Source organism: Amphiura filiformis, chromosome 16 (assembly GCF_039555335.1).
Source record: "Amphiura filiformis chromosome 16, Afil_fr2py, whole genome shotgun sequence".
NCBI classification, from domain to species: domain Eukaryota; kingdom Metazoa; phylum Echinodermata; class Ophiuroidea; order Amphilepidida; family Amphiuridae; genus Amphiura; species Amphiura filiformis.
In genome coordinates, this window is record NC_092643.1 from 40,720,127 (window position 1) to 40,742,967 (window position 22,841).

Here is a 22,841-nt window from a genome sequence, read left to right on the forward strand (position 1 = left end):
ATGTTAGATCTGCAGGTAGTGCTCAGGGGGTTAACATGGGTTCAGCTATTACTCATGCAATATTAATATTTCTTGTAAAAATGACAAGAACACAGTGCGTACGGATGAACTTTGGTGCAATGATGGCATACAGTTAGCACAATAAATTGACAGCTCAACGGTGCCAGAAGTGGGTAAGTGCCATAGCTGCCCTGTGAACATTTGGCAATTTACACATAGTATACTGTACTAATCTACACATGGCAGCTATTGCACTTCCCCACTTCTAGCACTGAGCAGTCGATATGCTACGCAAGTGCTGGATAAAATTTCAGGTTGGTAACATGGAAGTGTGTGATCTGATTAGCGCATAGTGAGGACAATGTCTGCAAAGTTACACTGTATAATGATGGTACAAGAAACGATGGAAAACATAATTAGGCTATTCCAGTTTAAATCCATACACCCCTATGGAAGACATGACCTAATCTCCCACACAGGGGGTGTGAATTTCAAATGGAGTCACCCATTTAGGTAACCCAAATTCACACTCCATGTGGAAATTATGGTCATGTCTTCCATGGGGGGTGAATGGATTTCAACTGGAATACTCCATTGTCCAATTAGCCAAAAACAACATTTGCAAGCTTGTCCTCAATTTGCTCCATCAGGTCTCATTTGGCACTCTGATAGGTAATTCTTAATGTCATTGCGAGTGGAAATCAAGCGGAGCAGCTAGAAAGCATAAATAATAACGTAGGACAAAACTGTGTGTACAAGAAACCAATTTTAGAGCGCTTTTCCTCTTCTTCCAGTGTTTAGCACCACAAGTTGAGTATTTGGAAGAAATTGCTGGAAATGTTTCCTGTCTGTTGCTGTCAAGTGTATATTAATCTATAATAGATGATATCTTGGTACCCCATAATAAGCTAAGCTACTTTGATCGTAACTTTGGAATGCCACCCTGGTTAATTGCATCATGCAATTGAAACTGAACTGTATACTTCATCTATGTTATCATAGTGCACACTGGCAGTTTGCTTATGCACTTCTATTGCAAATTACTGTTTGTGCGTATTAACTGCTCAACATTCTGTCATCAACACCTGTTAATTGAAGCTATTGCATTTGGCTATTCCTGTTGAAATTCATACACCCTCGTGGCAGGGAGTGTGAATTTCAAAAGGGGATTACCTGAATGGATGACTCCATTTGAAATCTACATCCCCTGTATGGGAGATTAAAGGTCATGTCGTCCATAGGGGTGTATCGATTTCAAGTGGAATAGCCCATTAACACAGCACTGCGTTGTTGGGCAGGAAAAACCTCATGTGCTTGTGGCCCCTGAACATGTTTAAAACAAAAGTGCCAACAGGTTATATAGGAGGTTTTCCTTTAAACATGTTCAGGGGCCAATGACACATAGGAGGATTTTCCTGCCCAACGACGACTGGTTTTCAGGCAATAACATGAATCTTGCCCTTCGCCCCTAAAATTTGCAAGTTATTCCACATGTAGGGGAATGAGCACACAATTCAGGTTGCCGCTTGGTTTTTAGCATAGGATCAAAGCAGACATGGAACACATCGGCGTGTCCAGGATCTTTACCTGCGGGGGGCTCAGAGGGGCTTTCAGAGTTATGCGCGGGGCTTAATGGCTAAAATCGCGAAAAAAACGGCTGATTTTGCATGCCTTCAGCACCCAAAGCCCCCCGAACAGGTCACTCTCTTGTACACACAGAATTCCCTACTAATACACACTCTATGGCAGTTCATTGAGCTGATTTGCTATCATATGGTAAAAATAAGATCATTTTCGTACACAAAAATAACAATTCTTTCTTTGTACTCACAAACATTCATGGAAAAATGTTCAATGCAGCATGTTTGTATTTTTACCCTTTGGATATTGTTTTCCCCCTTACCAACGATTATAAACAATCATATCAATATTAAAAAATACGAGGAGGTACAGGGATACTAAAGCAAATTTGTTGTCAGTATCTAAACGCATGATTACACCACCGATTGCAAAGTTGGGAGATTATTATGCGACAAATGTTTGAAAACAATTTTGTAACAAGTTTGGGAGTCTTGTTTCAGCTGCACCACTGGTGCATTGACAAATACTCAATACCCTTGCACCTCAACATCAGTAAGTCAGATAAAGACTTATCAGCGAATAAGTTAAGTACCACTTTGGCCTAGCCAAGACAAACAACTAAGTACACAAGATACTGACTGGTACATGAAAACCATCTCTATACACTTCACCTCTATACAAACATACAATTTCATAAAGCAACACCTTCTTCTGGTTCCACTTTGACGTGACTCCTGGTAGTTGGAGGTGCAGGCGGACTATCGCCCATCGTATTATTCAACACTACAACTGGCGAGATCTTTGGGGAGTTCCTTGGTACTAACTTAGGTGAAGTCTTAGCCACAGGTTTAGAAGCAAATGCAGGCGTATGCCTAGGGGAGCCTCGTGGCGTGCCCCTAGGGGAACCTTTGGGCGAACCTATTGGGGTACCACCTCTAGGAGACGTAGATCTAAGGGTAGGCTTTGATGACAAAGAGGTCGTTGATGAGGATGAGTTCCGGCGTGACCTGCTCGGGCTCTTAGGCGACACAGTCGGCTCCTGAGGCGTTCCTTTCGGGGACGGGGAGTTCTTGGGTGCTGATTGAGGAGGAGTAACCTGAGATGCTGGAGTATCAGGCGATGCCCTGAGTTTATTGGTTGCTGCTGACATGCCTTTGACTAGGCAATTTCTTGGTATGGATGGGGCGGAAGTCGTCGAAGAGTTTGGGAAATCTTTGCTGTGAAATTTCTGCACGGTTGGCGAAGTAGAGGTCTTTGTAGTCCTTGCTTTGGTGTTGATCAAGTCTTTGGAGGACTTTCTCAGTTTGGGCTGACTTGCTATTGCTTCTGCTACATCCTGCACTACTTGTCCTAGCTGTGTCTGAAAGTAGAAAAAAATAGGAGCATTTGAGTTAACTTTGAATTTCTTTGTTTATTCCATAAACTTGAATGTTTTTAGTTGGAAAGTTACTTTTACTTTTATATTTAGTTCCAACTTCAGCTTGTGTGCAACCTGTTGATTTAACAATGACACTGCCAGCGTGCCGATTGGTTGACAGCTCAAATTTACTTATTTGTTTACAATAGTGACCAATCAAATGATAGATATGTTACCGCGCAGTTGATCAGGGTCAAACCATGTCAGTTGAGTTGGTAGTTTATTACTACAGCCGTCTATCTTTCCCAGGCATGAACTGTTATATAGGTCAAAATTCTTGAAACTGTATTTATCATTATTTCCCATTCCAAGTACAGAAAAAACATACTAGTTGGCAAGCAGCATGTCAGAACACAGGGATGGAAACAAACACCAACAGAAATGCCTGAAACTGATTTAGCATTGCCTGAAATCAGGCAATTGCCTGAAGATTTACATCCCCGAGTTTCCTACAATAAAGCTAGCTACTCACCTCATCATATCTATACATCAGTTTGAGATTCCTACATGTACATGCTTTACTCTTCTGTGCCTGCTCCAAGCCATGCTCCAAGCAGTACACACTGTCTTCCTTCTCATTCACAACCTGTGGAAACAAAATATTCAATTCATGAAATATCCTGGTTGTACCAAGGTCAGAAAGATTTGGTGAAAGAGTGATGTTAATGCTATGATGTCTATCAGTCTATAGCATACACAACATGATGGCACTGCACAAAGTGGATTAAGTCTTTTGAATTCCCAGTTTTGTCTACTTGAATACTGCCCTCCTCTTTTGTAAACCACACATAGAAGGATACTGCAGTTATGTCAAACAGAGTATTTCTTGATTTTCAAGTATTCATACACTCCTAGATAATGAGAGCCAATTAGAGCAAAAAATATGAGGTGTGCATTAATATTGTATAATTGCACACGAATTGGCAAGAATTCCGCGTAGTACGCACAGTGCTTTTGGACTTGTTCATTTTTCTTGCAGGTTGAGGCATTTATCATGACATTTTTTTTCTCGTGTATGAAATAGGTTAATAAATGCGCTATCACTTGTTACTCGAGAAATTGTAGAAAATAATGCACCTGTACTGAGATGTTACTGTGTCTAATACACTCCCCCTGCTGGGCTCATGCATTAGACGCACCAAAAATCTCAGTAACATATTTTGTACAATTTCACTCCCATTAATTAACCTATAACTCAATGATCAAAGCATACCGACCACCAAAATAAGCAGCATTTGCATTGTGCAGCTACCTGTAATAGAAATCATGGAGTAGAAAAGTGCATATTCCAAGTAATTCTTGGCCAAGATTGACCAATACACACGCTTGTTTTGTACCTCTGCGAAAAATATGCAAGCGCTCCGCCCCATCAAGAAGATTGCATGCTCGCGGATTGCACAGCGTTTATTAATATGCAACAAGTACGTTCCACCATGGCCAAGAATTGCATAAAATAACGGAAGAGAAATTCAGATTCACCCGGTTTTTTTTAATCAACAAGACCCATGAAATACTCACCATAGAGAGGTAACATGCAAACTTGCAGACACAGCAGTATTTCTCTTCAGCCGATTTAGCTAGCGTCTTGCCTCGTCTCTCTCGACATCTAGATGGACTCTCGGGCTCACCAAACCGAATGGAAGACTTGAGGCCAGCCTCACAGAGCTCCTTCCGATATCGTATCTCTCTTTCCCTGAAAAAAAAAAAAGAATTCTTCATTATTTAATTTTTCAAATAAATAAATTCAACTGTCATCAACATTCAGGACAAACACCAGAACAGTCTTTTCTTCTACGTTTTGAGTTATATTGCTCCAGGTATTTGAATACTACTCCCCGATTCCACAAAAATACAGCACTATGTTTTTAGGGATTAAATAAATATTATCCTGTTTTGCCAAATGAAACACTGCTAAATCTCAATCTTTTAGTTTGTTCTAACAAGCAATGGAAGCTGAAAGTGTGTGTCACAGTGTCCATAGAACAGTATTCTGGGATGGTACACCATTTAACTACCATGTTTGTGCATTTACTGTCTAGATGAAACACATTTCAAGCCTAATTTTTTTACGAGACAATGAGCTTTTCATCTGACACAAAAAGCTGCATTTTGATGAGGCAAAATGTGGCAGGGGGTAAGTTAAGTCAATTGGATCACCCACCGTTTAATGACTTATTTTGGTCAAAATGGTTCTTATTCAAATATCGTAATTGTTAACATTTGGAATTCCAAATTAATGTGCAAAACTGGCATCTCAGATAAATTAATACAGATCCCCTACCTGATAGCTTTCAATTCGGTCAACATGACCTGCAGCATACAGCGGTTGCTATGGCTACCAACTTTGGTTGCCAGAAGACACAATAACTGATCCATGGAAAAGTGACACGGCTGACGTAGTAAGCGAGATAGCTGCAAGACAAACAATAGGTATTAAAAAGAATGACTATATCGTCACTGGGCGGAAAAAACCTTATATGTACCTTATTCAGCCCTTGAACATGGATAAAGCCTTGTAGGTGTAGACTTTATATTGAAGAGGTTGCTTCATCCATGTTCAAGGGCCAAAAATGCATGCAGGAAACACATCATATTTACTTGTGGCTCTTGAACATGGATAAAGGCTTGTTGGTGTAGACTTTATATTGGATGGTTTGCTTCATCCATGTTCAAGGGCAAAAAGTACATATGAGGTTTTTCCCGCCCAGTGACGATATGTGATGTGATTTTGAGATATAGCCAAACAAAAGAAGTATTTCCTTTTGTTTTGGAAACTCTTTAACTGCTCGCATCTTTTGAATTGGTTGTCCAAATTCAATGGGGTTTTCTGCAATATGTAGCTTTGCAAATACTGTTTACAATCTTATAAGAAACTGAAAATTGAATACGTCTGACTTCAGACTAATTTTGCTTGATCACACCACATGGCTAAATCTCTGTGTAAGATTCATTTTCATTCATAATGATGCCATAAAGCTGTTTTAACCCCCATGAGCACTACCTGCTGATCTAACATTGCCTGTGATTGGTCAATTACATGATATCTTCACTTTAATCACCAATCAGAATGGAGCTTTGCAAATAATTCACCCCATTTTTTTGCGTGGTGAAATTATTCTAACAATGTTGCTGATTGGTTCAATTGATAATGAAAACTTCTTTTTGGCCAATCGGCAGGTAGTTCTCATGGGACATAGTTTGAGAACAATAGGATGGATTAGAATGAGATGGTGAGAGGAAAAGAAAGAGAGGGAAGGAGAGACGGATAGAAGGAGAAGGAGGAATGGTGAAAGAAATTAAGAGAGGTAGGTAGGGACAGTGATAGACAAAAAAAGAGACAGGGAATGATAGAAGGGAAGGGGGAGAGATGACAGGAAGATAGACAAGAGAGAAGACAGGAAGATAGACAAAGAGACCATCTGGGGAAGAGAGAAGGAGGAAGAAGAGGAGAGACAAAGAAAACAAAGGAGAGACAGGTAAAAAGATAAAGAGATGTAAAGCTGTTTTACACTCCGTCACTGAGCGAAAGGCGATTAGTTTTTAACCAATGAGGAAGACCGCTTTTTGATGTGTTGGGAAAAGCGTGTTATCTCATTGTTACAAACACTTGTTCTCCGCTCATTGACAGCAAAATTAAGAGAAATATACACAAACAAAGCAAAAAACTTAAAATAATAACTACAGTACTACAATAAGCCTTTTGGAAGTATGGCGGGCACAAAAGGAAAAGGGGTACTTTGGTTTGGGCAATCTTTTGTATGCTTCTCATCTATTACCCTAATCAAAGTATGCCCTCTCCTTTTGTGCCCACTATGTTTCAAAAAGGCTAATGATACTGGACTGGACTGGGTTAAACTTTAATCAGCTCATACGAAAAGCCTATGACAGAGAACTTTGGATGGAAACTGTCCGTGTCTACAGCCATCACCATGTCGGCCCAACAGCCTCCTAGCTATGGGACATAGATGAATATAGATAAATAGACACAAGAGAGACAGGGGAAGACAGACAAGAGGGATGGACACAAATTGTACCTTGAAAGACTGAACACCCGTAGCCAGCCATGACGGTGACGCACAGTGGATAGCCTCCGCCACATTGTAACCACACGATATAGAGCAAGCTGCAGCACCAGGGAATGTTACCACAAATTCCTCACAATTTTGCTCTATTCGACGTACTGGAATGCCAGCGTTAAGTAGCACCTGGGGTGGAATCTATCAACAGGATCAAGAATTAAAAAGAAATGTAAATATTAAGATTTGGTATTTACAATGAACTGCAACTACCAAATTTCCTTGAATAGTCACCCCTCTTCAATTAAATGCTGATATTTACATGCTATCTTGTGTAGTAAGCTTACCCAGGTGCACACATTGTCGCAAATGGCATCGGTAATTGGCGAAAATCTGGTTGTAAACCCGAAAGTGAACCGCATGTCATCGTTCCTAAGTTCACCTTTCGTCACTTTATCGTGAGTTTTACGCTTACCTAATGATTTTAACAGGAATTGTCATTCAAAAAAATGACCTCTAATAAACGCCCCCCTTTTAGAAAATGCAACACTGGGGGGGGGGCAACTATTCGAGGAAATAATATGGTATTGGTAGGTATTCATTTAAATTTCTAATCCGAATCTCACAGACTGTCATCGCTAAGTTGAGTTTACACAACAATGGTCCTATTCAGAAATCAATTTTCGCATTTATTTTGTGCGCTGTGGAAAGTATTTTTTTTCCTGGAATATAATGCTGCCTACGCAGATGACTTTTTACCAATTGTGTATAGCTTCCAGCGTGCTTCATAAGTCTGATGCCACACGTTTCCTTGATAGCTTAGTTGGTACGAGTGTTGGCTGAGGAATCTCAAGGTCCCAGGTTCATATCCCGGTCAACTTTGGCAAGGACTGTCTTTTAGAATCTACAGGAGAGCATCAGATAGCTCATCTGAAGCCTTCAAGGAGAGCTGTTTTGGAGCATTTACAATAGAATGTAAGCAAAATGGTCAGCAAAGGAGAGCTAAAAATCACTTTCTTATATGATATCAGATTTAAGGAGAGCGGTAGAGAGCGATTGTTCTCTCTCCTCAAAAGGCAGTCCCTTATCAAGGATGATTTTCTTTGCCAACTTGATGGAAAGAATACAAATTGACCCAAGAATTACACAAAAAAATTCAAGCCATTCCATTTCTCAAGTATTTTTTGCACAAGGTTTCATATCAACATACCATGCATAGGAAAGACTGGTTCATGAGTAGATGTTGTTGTTGCCTAGGGCACAGGTTAGGCACATTGGTTTGGAGCAGCTTCTCGGTTCTATTCACCTCACTGCTAGGAATGCAATACCTGTCATGAAAATAATAATACCCAATGATACAATCATGATGACAACAGTGATAACACCGAAGATAGCTTACAAACAATTCCACAGTCGTATCTCACCATATCTCAATGAGGCAGAACCAAAGAGTACCGACTATGTCATGTTTGTGTGTTACTCGTTACTCACGAGGGCAAATAGTGTAGCTCTCCATTCGGATAATTTTGCTATGCACTCAAGGCAATCTTCGATTCAAAGTGTTATTGTTTGCTCTCTGCATAACACATTGTGTCAAAATTGCGCTCCAAGCGCTGAGTGCACAAACGTTGGTAATATGAAAGCTTAAGGAGGTACTACACCCCTCGTTAAATTTGTGTCTATTTTGCATTTTTCTCAAAAACTAATAACACAGTGGTAACAAAAGTTATGTATATTATAGGGCAAGGAATCCAATTACTACACTGGAATTTCAGTGACCCAAGACAAGCGGTTCGTTATTTATGATAAGGTACCGCTGGGATGTACCTCATTTCCTATCATATATACTGAACCGCTTGTCTTGAGTCACTGAAATTTCAGTGTAGTAATTGGATTCCTTGCCCCAATAATATACATAACTTTTGTTACCAGTGTGTTATTATTTTTGAGAAAAATGCAAAATAGTCACAAATTTACCACAGGGTGTAGTACCCCTTAAAGACACAAATTATCCATTCAGGCTTGTGACTATTTGCCCTCCATGAGTGACAAATCATAATAGATTTACTATAGTGTTACACACAAGGCATTTTTGAGTCTGTTCTCTTTGGGTATAATCTCTTTGGCTGTACTATACTATGCCTTGTACAATGACTCTAGTGATGTGATATTAATGTAATCATGGACATAAAAGATAACAGACAGCGTACAAGCAGTCAAAGTCTCAGCATCACCCGATAAGGAGGGCCGATTGTTCAATGAAATGTGACAGGCAAAACTGCTACGCACTTAATTTTACGGTCTATCACATACACGTGATCTATCGCGTGGGCATGCAAAGCTCTACCACGTATACATGTACAGGAAGGCACGCAACACTGGCGTGATTGTTAGACACGGCACAATCGAACAATCGGCCCTCATGAATATGCCAGAATTCCCAGTATACAATAAACAGGGACTTTGACTGTTGATACATGGTCTGTAGTAGTCTGTGAATGTAATACTGCGATCATCACAGCCCATCATATTCAATATACATATAGGCCTATATCTCACCATATCTTAGGAGCCCCTGAATGCAGGTACTCAATAGAAGGCAATGAGTGTCTGTCACAGTTCCATGTCTCTGTACTATACAACATTCCTAGTTTAAGCTCTGGTGATGTGATACCCATTCTACCGGGTAATACATGCAGCATATTGCAGTTGTTGTTGCTAACATTGGTCAGATTCCAGTTGTGCCTGTAGTCAAGGTAAAAGAGAAATATTCATGCTTATCACATTATAAACAAATTTGGGGATTGGCAAATTTGGGCTAATCCAATTAAAACCCCTTCCCCCCCCCCCCCCCCTATAGAAGACATGACCTCAATCTTCCATACAGGGAGTGTGAATTTCAAATGGGGTTACCTGAAAATTAAATCCTACATTTGACAAGGAATTACCAAAGGCTTAGAATCAATCAGTCCCATTGTTGTTATTCACATAGTACATACAAATATCACATCAAGGAACTTTCTTGGGTGTTTTTAAAAGAATGAAGTTTAATGCTCTGCATGCTAGCCATATCAAAAGCTCTCATCAGAACCACTGAACCAATACTAGCCTTGTTTGTACTAATTTTTATGTATTTTTCATGCTTGTTCCATAAAAATGTACAATTCTGAATTTTTAAAACAAATTGGAAACATGTTGTCTGCAGTTGACACTCGCATTGGAGAGTTAAAACAGAAATTTAAATACCTATGTACTAAAGGTTGCAGACTTTAATGAGAAGCAGCATGGCTGTATCCTGTACCTTATTCACCTGCATTTGGTCCCATTTGCACCTTGCCTACTTTTGTTAAGGCACCTATACATTTTGAACATTTTATTCTCGGCATAGAGGGTACAGCCCAGATCAGTGAACAAAGCACTGCTTTCACTGGGCCATAATGTACCATTTGCTCACAGCAACACCCTCAAATTTTCTTGAATTTTGCCTAATTGTGATACCCAATGATACACTTAAATACCCTATGAAAGACAAAACCCAAAATGTGTCAATTACAGTAAAATGATCAGTTTTATAATAACACATCCCAGTTTTATTTGCCAACACATTGATACTCACAGTGGACTATATAGTTGCTGGTATTAAAGTGGTTTTCTGTTTTACCTCATTTGTTTGGCCCAAAATTAAAACAGGACATATCTGATAGTGAAAACCAACAATATTTGGTAAAAAAATAAATCTATTTTTAATACAAATCACACATTATTGCTATATAAGGAGACGCAAAAAAAACCCCAGATTGTACCTCTCCCACTGACCAAGAATTAGCATATTAGAGATTTTAATTTTAATTTTGCTAAAATTGTACAAAATCAGTCGTTTTGGGGCCAACATTTTAACATTTTTAGAAAATGTGTTTGCAAAAACGATTTTTTTTTTCCTTCAGATTTTTCAGATTTTGGTGCTACTTTAGGGTAATTTTAACCTACAGAGAAAAAAACAAAAACACCTGACTGTCGGGCCCCCGCTCGTAGAACTGGTTCTTTAAATATCTCTGTTAATGTTTATCATTGGTAAAAACATTAGCCATGTGCAAGCAGTATTGGAGACTTCACACAGAGCAAATCGATCACAAATGTTAATGACTACATAGCAGTACTGTTATCATTTAAAACATATTTGTTGCCACATGACTTGTTTGCTCGGTAGGAAATATATAGGTCATAATGGTAAAATAACAAACCACACTGTGGCCACACAGTCAATGAGATACAAGCATTGAGATATTTCAGTTGAAATCCACACTACCCCTGTGGAAGATTTTGGCAATATCTTCCACAGAGGGAGTATGTTTTTCAAATGTAATTGGTCAGGGTTAATCATTTTGAAACCCATACTCCCCCTGTTTTATGGCTTTACCTATATCTATCACAACTGGAGTATTTTAAATGGAAGTTACCCAATTGTCTATTCTATTCAAAACTCATACTCCCACTGTAGAAGACTTACACTAAATCTTCCACAGGGGTAGTATGGATTTTAAATGGAATAGCCCAACAGTGACTTTGGCTAGTACAAATTTGTTTGAAGTTTAACATCCAGCTCTGTGTAAACACCCCTAGCGAGGAATCAATCTCGACGACAGTAATTAAGAGACTGCTAGACACAAAATCAAACAAAAGCATCAAAAGTAAACTAAAAGCTTGTCAACAATGCCAAACAAATATATATCAAAAGATTCAACAGGAACAGAGAAAATGTCACAATTGATGATAATGCATATATGCACATTAGTCCAACCAGAAGACACCTTACTTCTCATTCAATCCATATACTGCAGAATTTCATCTACAAGCATACCGTAAAAACTCGATAGTTAGCATATGCGCTTACTATCGAAGCGCTTTTGAAAACATGAAATTGTACCAAAGTCTGACACTTTGCTAGACACAAAATCAAACAAAAGCATCAAAAGTAAACTAAAAGCTTGTCAACAATGCCAAACAAATATATATCAAAAGATTCAACAGGAACAGAGAAAATGTCACAATTGATGATAATGCATATATGCACATTAGTCCAACCAGAAGACACCTTACTTCTCATTCAATCCATATACTGCAGAATTTCATCTACAAGCATACCGTAAAAACTCGATAGTTAGCATATGCGCTTACTATCGAGCGCTTTTGAAAACATGAAATTGTACCAAAGTCTGACACTTTACCAACTGAGCTAATGGGGTTGAGAAACACATTTGCAGGTGCACTTGTTTGTATGTTAACTATGTGTATCGATGATTTATGTTATGATTTGCTCAAAATCCTTTACACTTTTGTGAATGGGGTTCTTCACGTTTGCATGTTTTAAAAGCGCTAGATAGTGAGCACATATGCTAACTATCGAGTTTTTACGGTATATGCCTCTAAATGAGGAGTTCTTTTTTGATGAAAGAGACGAAAGGCAAACACCCTCCACCAAAACATTACAAACGATTGGTCTTACAATAATACATGTTTGTACAGCCACCTGTATCAGTAATATAGTTGCTCTATTTCATTCTTGCGTATATACAACATACACTGAAGTGCAGTTTTACTGGGTTGCAGAATTGTACAGATAAAAAAAATCTGCCAGGGATCGCTGTGTGTACGCTTCTGCAATGACCCCCGAGGTATGTGCATCCAAGTGTGGTGGGGCGACCCGCATGTAAATATATCTCCACTCCCCCTGCACGGTAGGTAGTGCTGGGTTATGTTGTACCAGTAGCAAGAACATATGTACAGGACCAATATGGCAGAATAAAAGCCCAAACTCCAAATAATATAAATAATAATATAATAATATAATATATAATAATAATAATATAAAAAACTAGATGGACCGCGGTTCTCGGATGTCGCGGTTTTCGACGCACAGCGTCGACCGTGATGCCTCCACAAAAGGGTGTAATGTGGCCTAAAAGAGGAGACTGAATTTGACCTTAGACAACACCTGGATGACCCCAAAACAACCTTCCAATGACTCCTGGGTGACCCCGGATGACCCCAAAATGACCGCCCAAAAATTTGGCTCTAAATGTTGACTATGCCCACCAAGTTTCATACCAAATATAGTAGTTTTTACTAATTTGACCTCAGATGACCCCTGGTGACCCCAAAATGACCTTCCAAAAATTTGGCTCTAAATGTTGACTGTACCCACCAAGTTTCATGCCCATATGACAGTTTTACTAAGTTGACCTCAGATGACCCCTGGATGACCTCAGATCACCCTGAAATGACCTTTCAAAAATTTGGCTTTGAATATTGACTGTACCCATCAAATTTCATGGCCATATGACAATTTTACTAATTTGACCTCAGATGACCCCTGGGTGACCCTGGATGACCCCAAAATGACCTTAAAAAATTAGGCTCTAAATGTTGACTGTACCCACCAAGTTTCATGCCCATACGACAGTTTTTACTAATTTGACCTCAGATGACCCCTGGGTGACCCCAGATGACCCCAAATTGCCCTTCCAAAAATATGGCTCTAAATGTTGACTGTACCTACCATGTTTCATGGCCATATGACTATTTTTGCTAATTTGACCTCAAATGACCCCTGCATGACCTCAGGAGACCTTGACCCACTGACCAATACAAACTTGTTCTGTCTGGGGTCAAGATGCACCCACCCACCAAGTTTGAGGAACGTGCGACCCCTAGTCTCTGAGAAAAGAGGTAAATAAGGAAAATGGCCCCTTGACCTCAAATGACCTTTTACCTCAGTAGATGACCTTGAACCTCACCCAAAAAAAAGTAGCCAGAGTTTTTGACCATGACCCACCTATCCTGAAAATCTGAAGTTAATCCGCCCATCCATGCCCGAGATATAGCCTCCGGACGGAAGGACGGATGGACGGAAGCACGGACATTGCAAAAACAGTATGCCTCGCGGTGGAGGCATAAAAACCTCTCATTTAGAGGCATGTATGCTTGTAGATGGAATTCTACTGCATTCCCTCGCTCACGGAACACAAAGTAGGTCTTCCTGGTTGGACTACAACATTCTCACATCAATTTGGCACAGGAAAGCGTAAATATTATGGATTCCCTCGATTCAATATCAAGTTTCTACCATCAATAGGATACACACTTAACTACTCTACAAATTTCATCCTACCCCTGGGATACATATTTACACTAAGATTGGATAAAAATGACTGGATAAAGAACTATATATCATGCTTAATGTCACGTCCACAGTGCAGAACACAAAGCAGGCAAATTGTATTCATTCATACACACTTGTACTTTCAATTCCATTAGAACTGGGCTGTTCCACTTGAAATTCACACTACCCCTGTGGAAGATTTTGGAAATATCATCCACAGGGGGAGTATGAATTTCAAATGGAATTAGCACAGTAACTAACTCAGTTTGAAACTCACCCTCCCTCTGTGGTAGATTTACATGTAGGTTGAATCTTTCTCAGAGGGTGTATGAAATTCAAATGGAGCTGCTTAATGTATTTATTCCATTTGAAAGTCATACACCACTGTGGAAGATATTTCAAAAATCTTCCACAGGGGTAGTGAGGATTTTAAACAGAATAGCCCATTGTTGTCTCTTGGCAATTCAATGAAATATATACAAATAGAATACAAGCGGAGAAAAATACAAAAACCAAGTGATTATATACAAATAAATGGATTTTCTTGAGACAATGGCTGTACTTTCAAAACAATGTGAAAATCCATGCAGGGATTTCAAAGTTCCTGAACATTTTGTGTATGACAACTTTTACAAGTTTTCCAAAGATCCAGCAAACCAAAAAAAGTGAGCATTTCCAGTTTTTGCAGTTGGTAAGATAAGACTGCAAATAAAATCAGCTAAGGCTGGAAAAAAATGTTTGTATATTTCTGGTTACCGTGTGTTACCGGTTACTCGAGTCCTTCTTGGAAAGATTAGCTTGTCGGTCAAATATTCTATTTTACACAAAATATTTTGAATTGTGGTCAAAAGCTGTCAAAGCAAATCAGTTGGTCGGTCGGGCAAACTTTATTTTGCATACCATATTTCGTCAAATAGTCGCCCCCCTCAAATAAACGCCCCCCACCACTTTTTTCAACCAAGATGTTTAAAAAATGCCGATATTTCCATGCTATCTTGTGTTGTAAGCTTACCAAGTTGCACACGTGGTCGATAATAGCGTCACTTTTTGGCGAAAATCTGGATTGGAAACCCGGAAGTGAACCAGAAGTCACGAGTTTCTAGTTCGTCATTTTAGCGTGAGTTTTAAGTTTACCTAATGATTTTAACGGGAATTATCGTTCTAAAATTGACCTTGAATAAACGCCCCCGTTTGGAAAATGTAACGCCACCAGGGGTGTTTATTTGACGAAATACGGTACATATTCCAACTTTCTAGAACTAGAATCCAGAAGTGCAGCATGGTGCAGTGAGTCCTGGATTCAAAGCAGATTGGCGACTCAGGCACAACACAGAAGAGCAAAGCAAAACAAAAACCATGGAAACAACCAATTTATTTGCTTTTCTGATCTATTTCAATAAATCTTGAGTTCCTGAAAAGCTCTTAAAGTTTGTTGACTTGTCGCAAATGCTCAGCCACTTGACGGGTTTAGAATTTAGAATTGCATTTACTATATTCAAATAACATTACCTGCATGCAACTTTATGAGTGGAAAAAGACAAAAAAGTGTTCAGACAAAGAAACCAAAATCTGAACACAAAATAATAGTAAAGAAGCGCAGACACCAAGCCATAATCGTAATTATCGTATCATCCCAGTGCCACAGTTTTTAAATCTTCATTCAACAATGAGCTCTAAAGTTTCTTCAGCTTATAATAGGCAAAAAAAGAGTTAGCTGCACATTCCGTAATGCATGACTGGCGCATGCTTATGAAAATTTACGCAAGCGTGAGTTGGGACTTTAATGACGCACACAGTAACAAAAACCGAATAATTTTATAAGCCGAATAAACTTTAGCTGGAGTTTTTGTGTCCTTAACATTCCAAGGTTATTCAATGAATGTACAAACATATTGAGGTAAAGGAACTGTGACCTGGCAGATGAGCATGTTGTGGATCCTAGTGAGACAAGCAAGCTAACAGTGTTGCCACATTACCCGCACAATTGGGTTATTTTCAAATCACATACCAGCCTCAAAATGGGTCACCATGCTTTACTAAAATTGGGTTACCTTTGTGATATACCAAGGTAAAGCTGTTATTTTGTGGGTTGCTTTTGCAAATACCAAGACAGAGCAGTTACTTTTAAGGTAAAGTCCTATAATTTTGCCCACTATCGTTGCTTTTTCAGCTCCGCATAAAAGCATTTTATGAACACTTTATTGTTCAATCGGTAAGCTGGGGAAGAGCATTCAATCAATAAGTGGCTATCTACCCATTTGGGTGCTGCCCAATTGGGTGTTTTGTTCACTGGATTCAGAACAAAGACACAAATAGTAGGAATTTAGGTATCTTTTTGACAGACCAGAAATAGGGCTACTTCAGCGCTACCACCAGTCAGCCTTTAATATGGTAGGAAGAGGCCACACGGGTGCCAAAATATTTCGGCCCGAATCGCAGGTCAAATAATAAAATAAAAAATCACCCAATTTTTCTCTTAACCATTGTTTTCTATGGGACAGGGAACTACCAGAAGTTGTGGGAGCCAATGTTGAAAAGTCACCAAATTTGTTTCTTTTAATAACCAATTGTTTCTATGGGACAGGAAATTGTCAAAAGTCACCCAATTGGGCTACCAAATTGCGGGGTTTGGCAACCCTGTGAGGCCATGAGAGGGCTACCCAACAAACCAACCAATTAAACAAAATAGAAAGCAAAGAGAAAACAAAAGAGAACCAAATGCAGAACTGAAAGAGTAAACTAAGCCATGAACACCAAACAACAAGCAAGTATATGCAATCTCATTTGACATTAACAAGACTTACTTTGCATACGAGTCTGTTTTGCAGGTAGGGAAACCACTGCATTGTCAAGCACAAATACACAAACAGGTGTTTAATGGGTGATGGATGAGAACAGGGTGAGTAAAAAAAGGTTATATGATACAACATCAGTCCACAAATCACAATATGATTTGGTTGGTATTTTCATTCTCATGCCCATGCTCAATTTTAACCTTAACTATATGTAAAATAAATATATCATACGCCCATAAAAACATGTCTTTGATGAAAGTCATGCAGTTTAAAATCTTCACTTTAGATTACCATCATACTATTTTATCCATAGCTTTTCACAAGCTTGTTACTTTTTGCCACAGGCGTCATATATTCAAAATTGTGCAATTAATCAACTGATAAATGTTCCAGTCTTCAATTTGGTTTCATTTTGAGTTGTTAGCAACACAATGGACCAAAGACCAGGGGCGTAGCAAGCGGGGGGAGAAGGTGGACAGAGTCCATGGGCCCCGAGCACTAAAGCGAAAATTAAACAAGGGCTGATGGAGAGCAGGGCCAGATTTACCATTGGGCCAGATGGGCTCGGGCCCAAAATTGCCCTATGCATCTTTCTTTTTGGCCAAAATATTTTTTCGCATGCTTTGCGCGAAATGTCCTAGTAACTTCGGAACAAATTATGTTAGTCCAATCTATATTATACGTAAACCAAAACTTGGCCACTGACTTGAGTGCACATGCCTTCCTCGGCCTGTGAGTTTGGGGCCTCCAAATTTTGGCCTGGCCCAGGACCCCATAAGGTAAATCCCACCCTGGTTAAAAGGGCCCGTACTGCTCCTTGTCCATGGGCCCCTGATGCTCTTGTTACGCCCCTGCCAAAGACTTCATGCAATGTTACTCATGCAACAGAATTTGTATCATTCGAGTTTTTCAAACATTAAATACAATGCAGCCTTGAAAAAGATGGGGTGGATTTTGTACAATTTGATTTTCACAACATACCACTCGAAATCTTAACCACTCGAAAACATAATATTCCACAAATGATTTTACTTATTAAAAGAATGCTGCAAGACATTAAAAAAAATTAGCTACTGATGTTTTTCTGTTACCGTCCAATTACGGTGCATCAGCCAATGCAAATGCCAAGAATGTTTATCAATGTAAAAATTATTATTACAATAAATGTACCCATTCTGGAAACTGATATTTTTCTGTAAATCAAGCAAGTTTTGAGCAGACTACATAACATCTCACCTTCCTGTCACCGACGTATCCAGGCTTGCTCTGTGCACGGCAACGTGACTTTGTCCTTCTTCTATCACATGCCAATAATCACGCTACGGAAACAAGCAAAGATTCCCAAATGTTATACTCCTGGTTCAACATGTTAAAATAATGTTAAAATGAATGTACAAAGCAAGGCTATACTCTGGCGAAGTGACGTAATAAATCGGATTAACTACCATAGCAATAGGTGAAAATAATTTTGAATAAATTGTGCTGCACTACAAGCTGGTTGCACTCATCACCTGTGTATGTCTGCAATCATAGATTAAATACAATACTGGTCTTTTCAAAGATAACTAATCTTACAGGTGCAAGTGATCAGCATGATATGGTTCAATGCAGAGGTACCGTGTGAATGTACCAGTACAGAGCGGTATATTCAAAAATTGTTTTCACCTATTGATATGGTAGTTAATCCGATTATTACATAACTTTGCCAGCGTATACTTGCCGAGAAATAGCCCTTGTACTATATGCTCTGCGAGATTAGATTAGCATGCAATTCAATACTGTGACCAGCAAGACTTAGACCTGTCATGGGTCTTCACAGTTTGTGGCTGTTGCACAATGCAAATAAAAATCTCATATTGCAATTTCTCACATCCCATCTTTAAGAATCTATAAGTACTGCAAATAAGTGATGAACACATTATTTTTTCAGTCAATCAATCAATCAATCACTTATCCAATCAATCAATCAAAACAAAGAAGTAAAGAATCACTAACCTCAACTTCAGCAGGACACGGCTCGTTCTTGAAGTGCATCTGACGGATGTGGTTTGCAGTGCGACAGAACTGAACCAGACTCAAGGTTCTCCCTTTGAATGCTTGGCACTCTGTGCTCCCGCCTTTCATATGCCTGTTGGATTTCTTGGCTGTGGACAAATTCATAATATGGTATGGGTGTTATTAACATTATATTGACATTCAAAATATTGAAATATATAGCAACAGATATTCACAAGTCCAAACTGGAGTGCTGTCATATTTCGCCTGTATAACATGTCCTGAAATATTGGGATCTCATTTGCCAAACGAGCAAAGTTGCAGCACTTGATGCGACAGGTTGTTTACACCCCATACAGAAAGCATGCAACTTCAACAAGTGTAAAAGGACTCTCGATCTATATCTGGTTGAGTCAACAGCCTCAATATTTGTTGTACAATTGCTAACTTCCAGCTGAGGACAGAAGGCAAGATCTCAAGAAGCTAAGGCCTACTGTAATTTCAGCTCTACATGACCAGCTCTTTCATGTTTGGTATATTGGTTATTCCAGTTAAAATGCATACCCTGCCTATGGAAGATATGACCTGAATCTCCCCCACAGGGGGTGTAGGTTTCAAATGGAGTCACCCAATCAGGTAACCCCATTTGAAATTCACACTCCCTGTGCGGAAGATTAAGGCCATGCCTTCCATAGGGGGTCCTATTTCATTGGATTAGCTCCTATTTTTGTCCTGTAATGTACTTAAGTGTACTGATTATGTAAATGTACTCCCCGGAGCCAATAATAGCCCTGCCACAAACGTTGTCTGATTTTGGCCCTTTGCCACCTGAAATTTCACACATCCCTTGTGACACATCCCAATGTGTCAAACACAAGTACCAATATGCAGAACCATGTGTCATCATTTGATGGGGGTGCCCGAGCAGGGTTCCCCACTTGCAGTCAGAAACTTTGATAAAAATAGGTCAAAAAACGGTAATTTTTCTGGTATCTGATCAGGTTTTTTTTTAACTTCACCTGCCATTATGGATGGGGGAGGGGAGAGAGGGGCGACTGAGTACTTAGTCCCCCCCCCCCAATTTCGAAACCTATGGTTACACCTACTTACCTGCATTCTGTTTTCTCTCTGCTTCTACATCAGCTAACAATTTGTCCTTTTCTTCCTATGAATGCACCAAATGAGAAACACACCAATTGAGTTACTCAGTTAGAATAACCCGACATATATTGTGCCCTTATAAATTGACACTTTCCCTTAACGTTTATTAGATTTGTAATGCATATGGTTTCTATTCACACTGCGATTTTATCGTACCAAATGGTTGGAATTGTCGGTAATTATGGTGATAAGAATGAAAATTTGTTTCATGCTGGTACATGGTATCAACTTCACTTGTAATTCAATTTGAAATTAATAATACCGATACACACATTGATCACAATTGGGAAAAAAGTTGTATGAATAGTCAAAGCAGCATGAAAAAGTAGTTTTCAAGTCACTCTTCTGTTTTGATGCGTGGAGTAACAAAAACCGAATAATTTTTGCTTATTATAAGACAAACAAACTTTAACACATGATCGCTTCAAAGGATTCGCTGTGCGCAAGTAGCGATCAGGCTTTGATATTGTTTTATTCCGTCAACAGAGGTTGATGTTAATGACTTTTTAGCAGTGAAATGTTCATACTTGCATTAGTATGATGCTAATTGACAAGTTTGTGGTGATAACAACAATATGTAAGGGCTAGAACTAAAAAAAAAGATGAATTTGTACATATCTGACTCGAATTTTCTGAAATTGAACCTTTATTCAGGAAAGGTTTGAACTTAATAATATACACCAGGGCTTTCGAACTTATTTTATTTATGCTGTAAATAATATACTCCTCTGAGCCACTCTCAAAATTGGTCTACTATTTCTCCATGGAAATCACTTTTTCTGGCCTAATTTCAAAATCCTTGAGGCAGCCATTGTCGTTGGTTGGCTGCGACCTTGATGCCATTGATAATACTATAGCTCAGAGGCAGTGTTCTTATTATAGCACACTGTGTAAGTGCAGGAAGGACGCATGATTATGGCAATTTTGACAATGAAATGTTCTCAATAGAAATATATGTGTCAGGAAGTTAAAGGAGCACCAACTGACTGACTAGCACTCTCTTTGTATGCACTGTGTAAAACTTGTTTACTTTTTCAGTACTGTATATGTGGAAATTTTCTTGCTTTTCTCATTCCACAGGGGTGTGTAAATTTGACATAGGGGTGTATGGATTTAAAATGGAATAACCCGATAGTTTGCCGCAGCATTACGCTTCAACAAGATAGCAAGCATTAACCCTAACCCTACCCGTGGTTTTTTTGCTATCGGAAGGGAAAGAAGAAACGAAAAAGGAGAGAAGATGAGGAGAAAAGTCACTTGGCACCCCCGGGATTCGAGCCTGGGACCCCTCGCATGCCACGCAGAAGATCCCCAGCATGTAGCCACACAGGTGACGCGTTGGCCGGTCAGCGATTCCCTGGGTATATATGACTTGGGCTGATTAAGCGTCAACAAGTCACATGGAATGCATGCATGCAGAGTGGTTTTAATAGTGAGCTTTAGTGAGACCTAGTTGGGTGAGGGTTAAGGAGGCATAAGTCTAGGAAAAACATGCATATTAACCCTAACCCTACCCGTGGTTTTTTGCTATCGGAAGGGAAAGAAGAAACGAAAAAGGAGAGAAGATGAGGAGAAAAGTCACTTGGCACCTCGGGATTCGAGCCTGGGACCCCTCGCATGCCACGCAGAAGATCCCCAGCATGTAGCCACACAGGTGACGTTGGCCGGGCCAAAGATTCCCTGGGTATATGACTTGGGCTGATTGCATCATCAAGTCACATGGAATGCATGCACTAGGAGTGGTTTTAATAGTGAGCTTTAGTGAGACCTAGTTGGGTTAGGGTTAAGAGTGTGCCCAAACACCAAGTATTTATGCTCAATATAAACTTGTAGTAAGTAGTTGAATATTAGTTGACTTTATAGTTTTCTATACAGACCTTTGTGAGCGTATCATACGATAGCAGATACTTGCAGTAAATACTGTCCAGCTTGCAAACTCGATTCTGAATCTGTAAAAAGAAATAATGAAATATACTTATACCAACTTTCAATAATTTTTTCACACTCATTACAATAAAGAAGACATAATAAGATTGGTGGATTGAAATAGATCACTGTAAATTTTCCAACTGAAGCCTATCCAAAGATAAGAACTTGTCTTTTGTTATGGTAAACTGTCTTGGGCAAACTGTACATTTCTTGTGACAGTAATAATGCATTTGATAGAAATCTTGTCAAGTTCATTATTTGTCTCATAAAAAGGATATGGGAAGCCTTTCATAGCAGTATATTTGTCATATTACAGTACGAAGTATCAAGCTATTTTGGCTTCAGATCCCAGGCTTAATAAACTGAGCTCAAAAAGAAACTTGTAATTTTTTACAACTTGTGAATCACAAGGTCATATCTTAAAATACTGTCAATCAAAATGAACCAAAATTACACACAGGATTACCTTAATACACTACTCAAAACACATGTTAGTAACCAAGCAGTTGTCCAACTGACACAACAGCAAAATGCTCTGTCATGGGACAGCTTCCTGGACTTCCTTCACTTTCACAGCCCAACATTGGGCACCCAGGACAAAAAATCTGTGAGAATGTACACACGATCCTTGCACAGATGATAAAACGGTGCTGCTTTCTGCTTTTCATACACTTTTTTCATGAAACATGGCTGGGCTGTGAATGTGGTCCAGGAAGCTGTCCCATGTCAGTGCATTTTGCTGTTGTGTCAGTTGGATAACTGCTTGGTTACTGACATGTGTTAAGAGT

At 39.3% G+C, this 22,841-nt stretch overlaps 1 protein-coding gene across 1 annotated transcript in view; it reads right to left on the reverse strand.

Annotated features, from left to right (window-relative positions):
- Window positions 1-568: 568 nt before the first annotated feature.
- Window positions 569-22,841, reverse strand: part of LOC140172642 (uncharacterized) — a 102,401-nt gene continuing 80,128 nt past the window's right edge. Inside the window, 12 exon segments of the mRNA XM_072195775.1 lie at window positions 569-2,941; window positions 3,471-3,584; window positions 4,517-4,691; window positions 5,280-5,410; window positions 7,033-7,215; window positions 8,225-8,342; window positions 9,574-9,759; window positions 16,978-17,013; window positions 18,205-18,287; window positions 18,964-19,112; window positions 20,074-20,128; window positions 22,002-22,073. Of these exon segments, the coding sequence (XP_072051876.1) occupies window positions 2,273-2,941; window positions 3,471-3,584; window positions 4,517-4,691; window positions 5,280-5,410; window positions 7,033-7,215; window positions 8,225-8,342; window positions 9,574-9,759; window positions 16,978-17,013; window positions 18,205-18,287; window positions 18,964-19,112; window positions 20,074-20,128; window positions 22,002-22,073 (1,971 nt within the window). The 3' untranslated portion in view covers window positions 569-2,272.